The 13,535-nt window shown below is 38.3% G+C and overlaps 2 protein-coding genes and 1 long non-coding RNA gene across 4 annotated transcripts in view; 2 read left to right on the forward strand and 1 right to left on the reverse strand.

Moving 5' to 3' along the window:
• Nucleotides 1-1,239: 1,239 nt before the first annotated feature.
• LOC107989873 (uncharacterized) overlaps nt 1,240-13,535 on the reverse strand; it is a 13,817-nt gene continuing 1,521 nt past the window's right edge. The window contains exon 2 of the long non-coding RNA XR_003052360.1: nt 1,240-4,278. This is a non-coding gene — a long non-coding RNA (uncharacterized LOC107989873). The remainder of the gene's footprint in view (nt 4,279-13,535) is intronic.
• natd1 (protein NATD1) lies at nt 5,446-8,593 on the forward strand. Its single transcript, XM_008329769.3, has 3 exons — nt 5,446-5,679; nt 7,067-7,185; nt 7,331-8,593. Exons 1-3 carry the CDS (start codon nt 5,592-5,594, stop codon nt 7,445-7,447), a joined length of 324 nt encoding a protein of 107 aa, XP_008327991.1. The 5' UTR covers nt 5,446-5,591; the 3' UTR covers nt 7,448-8,593.
• On the forward strand, nt 9,673-12,505 carry tmem11 (transmembrane protein 11). 2 transcript variants are annotated; one of them, XM_008329770.3, is made up of 2 exons: nt 9,673-9,790; nt 11,191-12,505. In XM_008329770.3, exons 1-2 carry the CDS (start codon nt 9,744-9,746, stop codon nt 11,705-11,707), a joined length of 564 nt encoding a protein of 187 aa, XP_008327992.1. In that variant the 5' UTR covers nt 9,673-9,743; the 3' UTR covers nt 11,708-12,505. The 2 variants fall into 2 exon arrangements, with proteins under 2 accessions (XP_008327992.1, XP_024920018.1); XM_025064250.1 differs by lacking the exon at nt 9,673-9,790 and adding an exon at nt 9,856-10,059.

A 13,535-nucleotide genomic window follows, 5' to 3' on the forward strand; every position in this document is an offset into this window, starting at 1 on the left:
CCAGTTCTGTGATTCCTGATTGATATTCATTGGAGAGTCCAGAATAGACTGGGAAATGATCACAGTGGCTATGCAGATTTATGTCACAGTCAAGAGATACAAGGCACAATTGAACACTTTGAGGAGTAAAATAGAGACTTAGAGGCTCTGTGGTGTCGGATCCAATTTTATTATTATGACAGGCATTTAATGTCAGAGTGAAAGTGTTGCTGGGTAAATATGTTCTCTTCTATCGGCTGTCACCCTGGCTGCGCACTGCCACATTACCACAAAAGTCTGTGTAGGTTCTCAGTCTTCCAGGTCATATAATCCAAAAAACAATTACATTGAAAGCAACTGGACAAAGTTGGTTTTTTTTTTAAGACGTTTTGCCTCTCGTCCAACAGGCTTTTTCAGTTCTGACTGACTACTGGGAAATTCTGGTATTTAGCCTTCAGGGGGCTACATACCTGTAACGAGGGTCGTTGCAGAAAGGGGGGATGGAGGTGTGGTCAAACACACCCTATTCAAAGGAGGGTGGAATGTAAAGTCACCAGGTAATAGTTTCACCTGAGCGACACTTTTGGCTGGGTGTCCTTTGAAATGAAACTGTGATCTTGTTTTCAGGGAGAGGGTTGAAATGTATTTTTTGTTGGAGGCTAGTGCCTTTTGTTCTACTTCCTCCATGTAGAGGTTGACTACAATGGGAGATACTGGAGACCCCGTGGCACATCCATGTTTTTGCCTGTAAAAACTGCCATTGAACTGGAAATGAGCGGTGGTTAAGCAGAGGTCTAGGAGTGTGCAAATCTGGTCTGGAGTTAAGGCAGTTCTGTCAGCTAGAGTTGTGTCTTTTAGTACGTGTTTTCTGGTCAATTTGATGGCATCATAAGTGGGAATGCAAGTAAAAAGTGAAGTGACGTCAAATGAAACCATTGTCTCATCTGGTTCCACTTTGAGTTCTTTAACTTTGTTAGCAAAGTGCAGAGGATTTTTGATGTGATGTGGTGTGTTCCCGACCAGTGGTGCTAATACAATAGACAGATGTTTAGCATGTTGTAAGTGACAGAATTGATGCTGCTGATTATGGGTCTAAGAGGAGCACCCATCTTATGCACTTTAGGAAATCCATAGATGCCACAATTGTTCTCTTAGCAGCCCGTCATAAGTTCCTTCGTAATCTAATTTCCAGTCTTTGATCTCTTTACTGTTCTCATTTCCTCCTTTACTTCCTCATTAATTTGCTTTTTTCTTGGTGCAAAAACGTCCCTCTTGACCTGAAAGATAAATGATGATAAATTGTATTTGCTTAAGAGATGGTGTGTGATAGTCAAGCGCCCCCCGCAGTCCGACCCGTGCTGTATGCAGGGAGTTATCTAAGGACAGACCCTGATGCAGCAGTGTGAAGTAGGTCAGAGCCAGCCACTCTGACCAGTTTGATCAGCTTTCAAATCGTCAGCACACATTCTCTCTTGATTATTTTCAAGTATTATATCGTGTAGTGTCACAGCACAGGATGTTTACTTAGTCTGCTCAGTCTGACATGAGTGAAACTGCTCCTGGCAGAACACCCAGGATCAGGAGCGTAGCAGGTGTAACCGTCTGTTTCCTTCGCTCTCAGCAGCTTCCTGCTGCTCCTGCTCCTGCTCCCTGTGTCTCTGTAGCTTGGGAACTAAAGCTCAATTTCTCTTTTAATATGCAGTATAACCTGTTTGTCCAGGCAATGCGGTATACAACACTCCATGAAGGCAATGCTATTTTGAAATACCTTTATTTCATCTAAGATGAAATTTTGTGTTTGATTGAGTTTGTAATTATATTTGGTTCACTTGTCATTTTAGTTTAATCTGCATGTTTTGGATCTTTTCAGACAGATTATTTTTGTATACATTTCACTCATTTTAATTAAATTCCACGATGTCAATAAAATGCTAGATTTATATTTTTTAATTGTAAAATATGGAATAGCAGTAGTCACCAGACTGTAAGTTTGAAAGTCTGCAGGGGAATTGTGTTAATTTTTACCAGTTACATTACAACAAACTGCTTCGCTGAGAGTTAGTATTCTCATTCACAAGCCTCTTAGTAATTAGAACATAATGTCAGTTGTGTGAATGATGATCTCATGCAGACAGAGGAGTTAGCCAAATTTAGTTTAGGCTTACATTCACTTCAGATATCAGCTGAGAACACACAGGCTGCATCAACACCTGACCTGTGGGTCGTGCAAACATGTTGCATGTGGGTCACACGCCACGGCATCTGATTTAGTACTGAGCAGTGATTTAAAAATCCCAACGACAGAAGTTTCACGTGACGGGAGAGTTCATCACAGTTGTGGTCCCTTCAGCTCTGGTGCAAACCAGTCTGAAGTGTATAATTGGGGAAGCAGGCTGAGCAGCTCCCGAGCCGGTTGGTGTAATTGATCTTTTCTTGACTAAATGGGCCATTTATTTTTACAGCCTGAGCAGGTGCACCTGTGCGCTGGTGTTTTCACATCGCCCACTGATCACTCATGAAGACTGGTCGCATTATTGGGGCAGCTCGATGCTGCAGGTGCACATGGAAACAAGCGCTTCATCTCACACACACACACACACACACACACAGAGGAATGCAGAAAATAAAACCAAGGTGTCAGGAGAGTTCTGTGTGTAAAAAAATCCCAAAACAAAACATTGCGAAGAGACGCCAGACCTCGGAAAACCAAATTTATCAATTGACACGTTATTCAACAGTTTGTATCATGAGTTTGTGTTGACATTTTTATACCTGCTGAGCTTTCAGAATGAGGAAAACTAAAAATATGGGTCAAACTACTTTGCTGAATTCAGGCTGGGGAAACGGCTTAGCTTCTGCTACATTATAGCACTGCGTTGAACTTGGCTTTGAATTAAGCCAAATGTAGTTTCCACGCCCAATACTTTTGGGCGAAAGAGTCTGTGTTGTTTGGCCAAGTTGTTTTCCTTGAAAACCAGACAGTATGACATGTGACGTGTTGAGGCTATGGGTCCAAGCCTGTTAGCATCACTCATAGAGGGTTGCGTCAACTCAGATGACCTCAGCCGGAGTTACACGTTGTGAAAGAAGGTGTTGAATTTTTATGAGGTGCAGTATTCCTATTTGGGAGCGAGGACACTGGGAACATTCATTTATCATTTTACAGGGGATTCACACCTGAATAAGTTGTTATGGTTGTCATGAGAGAAGCTGAAAGTCACCTCATGTGACAGCTGAATGTATTGCAGTGTATTTGTCATAGAAAATTCAAAAGGATATTTGAAGCCTCTCTTTATGACAGAAGTTGGCCTTATCACATTCGGATGTTACTGTTCGAACATCACACTAGAGCAGCGGCAGTGTTTACATCATCCGCATTTAAATACACAACCAGAGATAACATTTAGAAAATATATAAATACATATGAAAACACTCCACAATAAGAGAAAAAAAGAGTCTAAACTTGTATTTTATCTGAAAGCAAAATTGCTAAATACTTCTCTGTGTTTACATTTTTAAAAAACTGATTCACTGATAAAATTTAAATTGTTGCACGTGTGAAATTTGTAATTGTTTGTCGACTTTTCTGTTCAGAAAAAATATACAAAGTTTTGTTTACCTTTAATGTACTCAATGATAAACTTATTAAAGTGAGCTGTGACGATGCACTGGTCGACTGGAGAAGTCAGTATTCTCTTACTCCACCCAGTGGTCATCTGATGCCAAATCTAAGACACTGATGCTTATAAAAGTACATATCGTAAAATGAGTCTTTATAAGTTAATAAAAGAAGTTGACAGCAGCAGAAGATAAAAGATAACTTTTCATTGGTTTATCAGTCTCATTATTATATCACGTCTTCATCTTCTTCATCTTCTTCTTAAAACGATTTTCCAAAGTTCCTCTTTGATTCTTTAACTTTTGAGTTGAGATTTTGATTATTTGGTACCATCAGAGCGATCTTCAGCTCTTCCCTGAGTGAACCAGCCTCCTGTCTCAGACACTGCATTTGTGCCTCACCTGCCTTCAGAATTGCCTGTGATATAAAGATTAAAGAATTATTATTAATAAAATCATCAACAGTGGTAGTAGCTCAAACTATAAAATCTTTACAGCAGTTTAATTTTCAAATGTTTTACCTGTTTCTTTTTTAGCTCCTGGTTTTCGGTTTGGTACTGATCCAGGGCTTTTCTCTCAGTCTGCAGCTCTTGACCCTGAGCTGTGAGTTTTCCAGACATTTCTGGATGTGCTGAAAGGACAACACCTCCAGCTCTTTATGCAGTAACTGGATCTCTTTCCTGCTTTGACAAGGCAGAGCAGAGTATTGTGAAGACTTTAAATAAATAATACTAGAACCAGTCATGTTTTCTTAATAAAAGTTCTTTTCTTATAAAAGTTATAAAACCATTGTAATTTGACAGTAAAATTGCCTATTTAAACCTGAAGTTAGTGGACACTGATCCTTGCCATTTTTGCTGTTATACTGCAACGTACATACAATTTCTTTTTTGTCTGTTTTTGGTTTAATTCAGCGCTGGCTTTTAACAGCTGTGTCCATGTTCTTGTGGTATCAGCACCATCTACAACAGCCAGTGGCACATGACACCGAGACCGTGACCTGAGATAATCCTACAGCTGCAGCTACAGTGTTCGCCTGCTGTAACACCAACACTGAAAATGAACTGCAATTGTCCTAAAAAACTGAATGCAATAGATGTACAGTAGATAAAGATATCATATATACTGTTCATCATTTATAAAAACTGAACTAATTGTGTTCCCACACAGAGTTTTTGTGCTTATTGTGTAGTCCAGTTGGTAGAGACCAAACTAAACATTTTACAAGTTTCTAGATGATGCTTAACACATTTAAATGTCTCAAAAAGTGACTATTTACAAACAGGAAACACCATTTTGTGTTTTGTGTAAAAAGCAGTCATTATAAAAAAGAGCTTTAAACAAATATATGCCAGATGATTAAATTGCATTTGCATCTATATGATATTCTATTAGTATAATCCAGCCAAACGATGAAGAATCAAAATTCAGCAGCTTCATTTGGTCAAGTTCCTGTACACAAAAATATTGTAAATGCCTAAACATTAATGGCAGAAATTGACAGTAATAAACCGTTTTTAAAATAACTATTTTACCACGACGACTGGTTTAATTTAGAGGACCATTAGTCTAATAGAAAATTAGTAAGTAAGAAGTTGAAATATGATACCAAGGAAACAGAATACCTAAATACCCCCAAAAATTAACGTTGTTTCAAATATTTTATATTGTATTATATTAACTTAAAGTTTAATTTAATGTCGTTTCATATAACTATCATAGACCTGATATCACGGGTATCACTGATCTCACGGAATAAGGTGCGTAAAAAAGTCCGAATAATATAACTACGTAATGACATCACTCCCCACTTCAATCGAGCAACCCCAGCGCTGATTGGCCCGGTGTCACGTGACACCACAGCTGATTTTCCTCGGCTGGAGTGTAGTCTTTTTTTTCTTTGCCGTTGGCGACATCACGTTAGCTTTTGCTAACACTTTTTGGTTTTGTATCGCACCAGTAACTTATTTTTAGCGTTTACACGAACGTCGTTATGGCGCAGGCAACACAGGTCGTGGACAACTCTCAGATCCAGGTTGAACACGATAAGAAACGACGACAGTTCGTCATCAGACTCAACGGTGAGTTCAACATGTAAACAGTAGCATGGAGCTGGCTAAATGCTAATCCAGAACTGCTCTTTCTCATTCTCTGAGACTGACATCGTAGACCTGGGGGCTGTTCTTTTTTTCTTTAACTGTGACATACGTGGTTCTACTAATCCTGGTCAAACTGTCATTGTCAAGATGGGACAATGGTTTCAATGTCAGGAGCTGAACATACTTCAAAACTCGATCACAAAATCTCACTTCCTTGAATTAACTTCTACAAACAACTTGTTTTCTCTCCGATAACATTCACACCATCTCGTATCTTTAGTCACATTTACACATTTCATCAATCTACGGTGAAAAAACAGTTTTATAGACTTCTTTTTCTTTCGGCTTTGACCTTTTTTCAGGGGTTGCCACAGCGAATCATTGATTTCCATATTGCCCTGTTCTCTGCATCTTCTACCCAACGATGAACAGAACAAAACATCACTGCATAGACTGCTTTGTCAAAAACACCTTTTTTTTCAGTCTCCGCTAAATACAGCCGCATATTTGTAAATAAGACGAGCTGACTTGGTTAACTGTTTTAGGACAGTGTAATAATGGGTTGTGTGTTCGGTATAGTATTTAATCAAACACTATGTTGTTAAAAAATTGTTTCAACAAATGTTCTTAAAATAACAACAGTAATACAGGGGGCACTGTTGAGCCATTTGGCCAAGCTCTTGGGTAATGACTAGAGTTAGGTTTGTACACATTTTACTACAAAATTGTGGGTGTGCATAAATAAGAAAAAGGGGAGAAATTAACTTAATTCGCAAAAAAAACAATTGTAGAACTTAAGGAAGTTAGGCGGGTGTACTGCTCCATTTCTAATAATAGATCTGTATCTTAGGCTCAATTCCCAATTCTGGGGAATAAATGAGACTGATAAAGAGAATAGTTCCCAGTGGCTACCTCAATGTGTAAAGAAACAATGACAGCAAGCATTAAAGCCAAACATGGAGACTGTGAACTTTCAGTCTGTTTCCTATGCTAATTGTTGACAGTCTGCTGTGTGGCGTCATATGTCAGTATTTCTATTAGAACAACATACTTTACATGGTTTCTCGAGACAGTGCAGTGGAGGAAGATCTTTATCATTCTCTGTCTCCCCACCCAGCTACATTCAAGCACTTGTTTGTACCTGTTTGGACAACATGTGATATGTTTACGCAAATTGAAAAGTGCTGTTTAAAGTAGACTAAATAACCTGGGTGGTCCAAGTTAAGTTTGATATCCAGCCCTGCATTCTGTCTTCCATTTTTATAAAAATGGGATTTTATCACTTTATCACACCATTGTGTGGTGTTTGTAAAACATAGGACATTCAATGGTTTGGAGACAAACTCTCAAACTCTTTGTCTGCCCTTAGGGTCACATGACCGTGCAGTTCTTCTTTATGAATACGTTGGGAAAAAAACTGTGGACTTGCAACACACTGAAGTTCCAGATGCCTACAGAGGAAGAGGCATTGCCAAACACCTAGCAAAGGTGAGTACTCCTACCTATCGTATTTGATGTATTTTTGGGAAAATACCTGCATAACTTTCCAGTTAAAGGTTCAGTTCACATTGTTACCAAAATGTTTTATTGAATTTAAATTTGTTCTTCTTGTTATTTGCTTGTGTGATAACAGGCAGCCATGGATTTTGTGGTAGAAGAAGATCTAAAAGCGCACTTGACCTGCTGGTACATTCAGAAATACGTAAAAGAGAATCCTCAGCCTCAGTACTTTGAACACATATACCAATGACACCACATCACTCAGAGAGAGAAGAGTCATGTAGGAAATTAAAAAAATAAACTGTGAGGTGGCAGCAGCAACCTCAGCAACATCTTGTTTTGAGGTCACAGGCTGGTGAACACTGAAAGGACCTTCCAGTCACGGACAACCACGAGTGAAACCACAGACCAATGATTTTGTTGGATCTGCAGACTCAACCCTGGACCTGTGATTGGTCTGCAGGGATATGTTCATTACAAACAGTGTACGTCCGCTGGATGTGATTTAATGCACCAACCGAAAGAATCTAACCTCGGATAGAAACCAAGCACTGTGAAGGGTGTGTGATGAGAAGGTGTTTGAGATGAATGTTGACAGATGTTCTGTTCTGTCAATCAGCTGGTTGTAAACAACACTACAAGATGGGCGACCCAGGTTTCTTTCTTGAGAGTGGACTGGATAAATGAGGTCATGGCATCACTGACACTCTGATGATGACGATACGTTTTAGAATTTCCATTTTGGTTTAACTATAACTTTAATATGTTTTCCAGTCATGGCAAATTTCCGGTTTGTGTTTATTATGATTTAGGTATAAAAATAGTACGTAGTCAACTAACATAATGTTTCTTTTATATGCAACTGGAAGTGTGCATATACAGAGTTTTGGTAGGTTTTGGTCAAATAAAAAACAAAAAAACAATTTATTTTTCTATTTTGTAGATTTGTGTGGGTAACAGTAACAGAAACATACTGTTAACTGTTGAAGTGAAAGTTCAAAGTTTCAGGCACTTTTAAACCAAAGAACACAAACAGAGGAGGCTAAGCTCTGAAAGCACAACCATTTTATCTTTTGTATGTGTTAAATGTTACACAAATACATGATAAATCAGGAGGGAAACTTGTAACGGTGCAGTTCCAGGATTGTTCTTGACAATCACAAGTGTTGAGGTGATAAATACTTTCAATGACTAATCGCACACTGCCAGGACCGACACAGTGTGTGGTTTAATGTAGCCTTTAAAACTATCTCAAGGATACTGTAGGAAAATACTGACTCCATGAAACTACAGGTGGCACAGGTTTATTTGTGTGTTCAGTTATACATTGTATTATTTCTTATTATTTTCTTCTCTTATGTTTTGGTTCATTTTCTAATGTTTTTTTTAATATATATATATATATATATATATATATTATTAGCACGGGGTCAGGTGGTTTTGTTTTGAATCCACTGCTTCTTATTTTGTTGTTTTGTATTTGCAAATTTCTTGTGCATTCTTGTTGTGAAATGAATAAATCATATAATCATTGCATGGTTATGTCTTTATTCAACATATGTGGTCAGAAATGCATTAAAATAAAAAGAATGTTAAAACTACGACAATTACTACCATTTGGAAAAGAAATTGGATAGTCAGGAAAAAAATATTAAACGCTAACTTCAAGAAAACAATGCAAGAAATATTGATACATTAAACTATTTTTCAAATAATTAATCATAACATCTAAATAATTAGCCAGAAGATTGCAAACGGTTTCCCAGAAGAAGATAAAAAACTAACTAAAAATAAATCCTAAAACTTATCCAGGAAAAGAAACCATTCAGAATTGTAAAATAAAAAAAATAAAATCACTCATAAAACCTTCTTCTTGCGACAAGAATTTTAATGACCGAAAGCCATTTTGGTCACTTTTAATTTTCTCCTCAATTACCCAATAAACCTAAATTTTTGAGCGCCATAAACAAGAAAATATACTCACAAACAATTAAAAACATTGAATGAGATGTACGTGCTATGTGTCATGTTTTGCTGGTCCGTCTTTAAAAGAGCTTACATTGTCGCCACCCAGTGGATACATATGATACATATACTGTATTACAATGCTTGAGAGTCGGTTAAAGGTAACGGTAGCTAAATATAGGTCTGACATGGCCTTGAGCCATGTCTTACACTTAAATATTAAATATTACGAAGCAGCAAAATGACATTTTGTACCCTGACCGCGCAATTTTATGAAAGTAGTTACACAGCATCATGAATGTTCTATGTTGTTAAACACCAATCAGACTCGGGATACAATTAAAACATTAATTAATGTGTGGTACTTTTTAACGAACGTATAATAAACACTCCCGTGTATTTATTTAGATGTTGGGCCCAAAACTTCAGCATTTAGACAGGTTATCTAATCATAATTGCGCTATGGGAAACGTAGTTCATATTTGAGGCTATATAATGCGTCATCTACACCAATAAACTACATTACCCAGACGGCCTCGACGCCGTCATACGTCAACAGCAATCACGGTTGTATCACCAACATGGCGTCGCTGGGAAGGAGGCGCGGTGTCCCAGTAAGCAGGGAGAGGTCAGTTACTCCATATCCTTACGTTATGCGAACATTTCTGATAATCACACATCGCTTTTGGTGTATCATTATCAATGTATTCCGACATGAATACCCGGCGAGGACTTTTGAAGCTAAATGTCAATGCGACAAGTCTGAGTTTTATCCAGAGGTTTGCTAACATTAGCGGGCTAACACGTATATCTAGCTAACGTTAGCGGTGAACCAAAAGAGGGGCTCATGTGATGTTTTGGTTATTTCACACAAACCGATTCACAGTGTGGAAGGAGGTTAGTTTGGACAAGAGTTGTTGAAGACACTGTTGTTATTAACTTCGGCTCCCGGGGCTACTTAGTCCTGAGAAAACATGTACTGCTGTCCGCTGTGTTTTTCGATCCCTGCTCAAACTCGAGCGGTGTTTAACTTAGCTGTTGACTCTAACTTTGTACCGTCACAGCAACTAAGCTTAACCTATGTAACCTTCATTTAGTTCCAGTATGTTCCCCACTGGATAATGGATTATGAATTGATAATGTCACACATTCCTAGCGGTGTTGTTCAACGTCCCAATGTTTTTGAAATAATATAGACATGTTATCGATGAAGTCGTTATGGTTAACCTTTTACGAAGTCACCATGGACTCTAAGGCCTCGGGCCACATGTCTGAATCTGACACGTATCTTTATAATTTCTCTAATTTGTTTTCTTTGTTTCTTTAAACATGATTTGCATTTTCATAATCACACAAAAAAGGTCGATAGAGTGGTCGATAGAATGCATTATTAAACAACCAAACTTAAACTTAAAGCAACTCAAAAGATTGCATTGTACTTTTAAGTGCATCAGAGAAAAGCAGTATTTAATATTGCACTTGACATATAGTTTTTGTCTTAATTTTTATTTTTGTATGTCCCCAAAAGTTTCCTGCAGAAAATTTGCACCGCAACCTATCTTTTCCTAAATAACAACTGAACATGTAAGATGTGTTGGTGATAGGTACAGTAAAGTGTAGTGTGCCAAGAATATACATAGGTCAGAGGTTGTAGCAGCTGAATGCCTCATGGGAGAAAAGGTGCGATACCTCTTTTAGTCCACATTTGGCGGTCTTGTAACAGTGCCGGTCTTGTAACACATGTGCATATGCACATGTGTTTATGATTAATACGAGTTCAATTGTAAGTAAGAGTACCATTACCATTTTAGTACCATTAGTACAAAATTGAGAAGAAAGGTTGATGTTTGAACGAAAATGGTCAGGTATACTCCTGTAGAGCATTATTCAGGGATAATCATAATATGCCTGGAAAAAATATCAATTGAGAGATTTTGTGTTCCTCAAAAATAGGGAAAAAATATTTCTTTAATGCATGGATGTCAGTGCACTAATATGTTTCTCTACCCCCTGTCATTGCATGTGCAGGGGAGTGATGGCAGCTACAGACTGCTACATTGTGCATGAGATCTACAACGGTGAAAATGCACAGGACCAGTTTGAGTATGAGTTGGAACAAGCACTGGAGGCCCAGTATAAATACATTGTTATAGAGCCCACGCGCATCGGAGACGAGACGGCTCGTTGGATTACAGTCGGCAACTGCCTGCACAAGACGGCCGTGTTGTCAGGCTCCGCTTGCCTCTTGACGCCTCTTTCGCTGCCTGCTGAATACTCGCGCTACATGGCATTGCCTGCTGGCGCACTCAGTGTGGCCTGTGCTGCCCTCTACGGGATTTCCTGGCAGTTTGACCCCTGCTGCAAGTACCAGGTTGAGTACGACAGCCAAAAACTCTCACGGCTGCCCCTGCATACACTCACCTCCTCGACGCCCGTGGTGTTGGTACGTAGGGATGATATCCACAGAAAGAGACTCCATAATACGATAGCACTGGCTGCCCTGGCGTACTGCGCCAAGAAGATCTATGAACTCTACGCTGTATGAGTGCACTCTAAAGAAGATTTGAAAATCAACTGAAAAAGGAAAAAAAGCATACATAAAAAAACCAGTCCACCCTCCAGATTTAAGAAAGGTGGAAGTCACAATCAGGCCCGGCTCTGCACAAGTGGTGGTGCTTCCATTTTGAACTTCGATCAGTGGGTCATAGCTAAAACTAAGAGGAATTGTTCTTTCCCCTTGCATTTCTTTTACTTCTATGTGATAACAGTATCTGCATCTCTGTAACAGCAGTTTGATTGGACTGTGCCATGTCCCAGACAGACCTGTTTTGGAGTAGCAGGATTTTCGTCCCCTTCCTTCATAGTTTTACTGTACCCATTTTTTGCTGATCACTGCATCACCCATTCATTAAACATTAGGATATTTCAAAACCAATTTTCTGTATTTTATTTTCACTATATTATTAAAATACTAAAATCTACAAGCTGCCAGAATGACTAATTGCTACAGCCTACCTGAGATTGTCTTGTTTAATCAAAAACTCTGTCCTAATGGCGTGCAGGGAAAACCTCAAGAGAAAATGACCCGCAAACCTCTGGGGAAAAAAAAAGAATCACATTTCGTTGCACATATCTTGTAGATTACATATATTATCATTCATGTCAAACCAACCCGTCACATCATATTGTGAGAAGAAAACTGTAAAAAGTACTTTTTGAAACAAAGGAACTGCACAGCAGAGCCCTTTTTATCATGTTTATCCAGTGATAGTTGCTGTCTGGATCAGCATTTCTTTTGTCAGTGAAATACTAATAATAAACAGAAACGTTTGTGGAAAAAGTCAAAAATGAGTTGTCATATAAACAGACTTGAAATAATAATGACGGTGGATTTCAGCCGTAAATCTGGGAAATACAAAGACTGATGTATTATCAGTAAGACATGTTTTTTTTTTTATAAATCAACAGAAAATTAATGTGTATTTGTTTAAGGTGTTCTGACAGGGCAAGGTTATGCCTACGTTTCTGAAAATATCCATTAAATAGATCAACAGGAATTATAAGTCAACCTTTATGTCTGTTAACTGGAGGTGTTTTAGCATAATAATTACTGTTATCGTGAGAACAGTGTGTTTTTATACTGGAAGATTTCCTGTTTATAATAATTTTGTTTCACTAAGTAATTTTTCCACTGTACACAGCAGACAATGATTAACAGCAAGTCAGAAGACTGGGATCCTGTTTGGACGGTTTTGGACCTGAACCTGCCCAGGCCCAACAGTGCTTTCGAGCTTAGCTCAGTCAGTCAATGAAATAATCTTGCAGCAGAAGGAAAGACGGCTAGGACGACCCGAGATAACTTCATTAGATTTGTCAGTTTGTGGCCACAGAAAGTCGACTATCTGTCAGCTGATAGTTGACTATCAGCTGACAGATAGTTAAAGACACTAGTTAAAGCAGTGAGTGAGTCTTTGAAAACTTTTCAGACTCCAGGGTTTATTTGACTTATGATCAGTTATACCTCCAGTGAATTGTTAACATGAGTCGCTTCGTAGACTGTGCTTTTTTTGAAGTAGCAAGTAAGAGCTCTGCACATATAGTGAATTTTTTTTCCCCCAAAAATATTTGTTAGTGATTGACACTGTCTTCTTGTTGGAACTAGAGAGTGGTGAATGGAAATAACAGACAAATGTATGAGTTTGAATATCTGTTGACTTTTGAATTCAGAAAGTGAATCTTCTTTTTCAGCACATCACAATTTTTTTGTTAAGATCTGGTGAGTATTGAGACTGATAAAATTCACTTAACTCCTTTTGTTAAAGGAAAATGTAATGTAAAATAATGTTACATTTGTGACTTTCTTTTCCTTCCTG

The sequence above is a fragment of the Cynoglossus semilaevis genome, chromosome 17, assembly GCF_000523025.1.
Source record: "Cynoglossus semilaevis isolate Cse_v1.0 chromosome 17, Cse_v1.0, whole genome shotgun sequence".
Lineage (NCBI taxonomy): Eukaryota > Metazoa > Chordata > Actinopteri > Pleuronectiformes > Cynoglossidae > Cynoglossus > Cynoglossus semilaevis.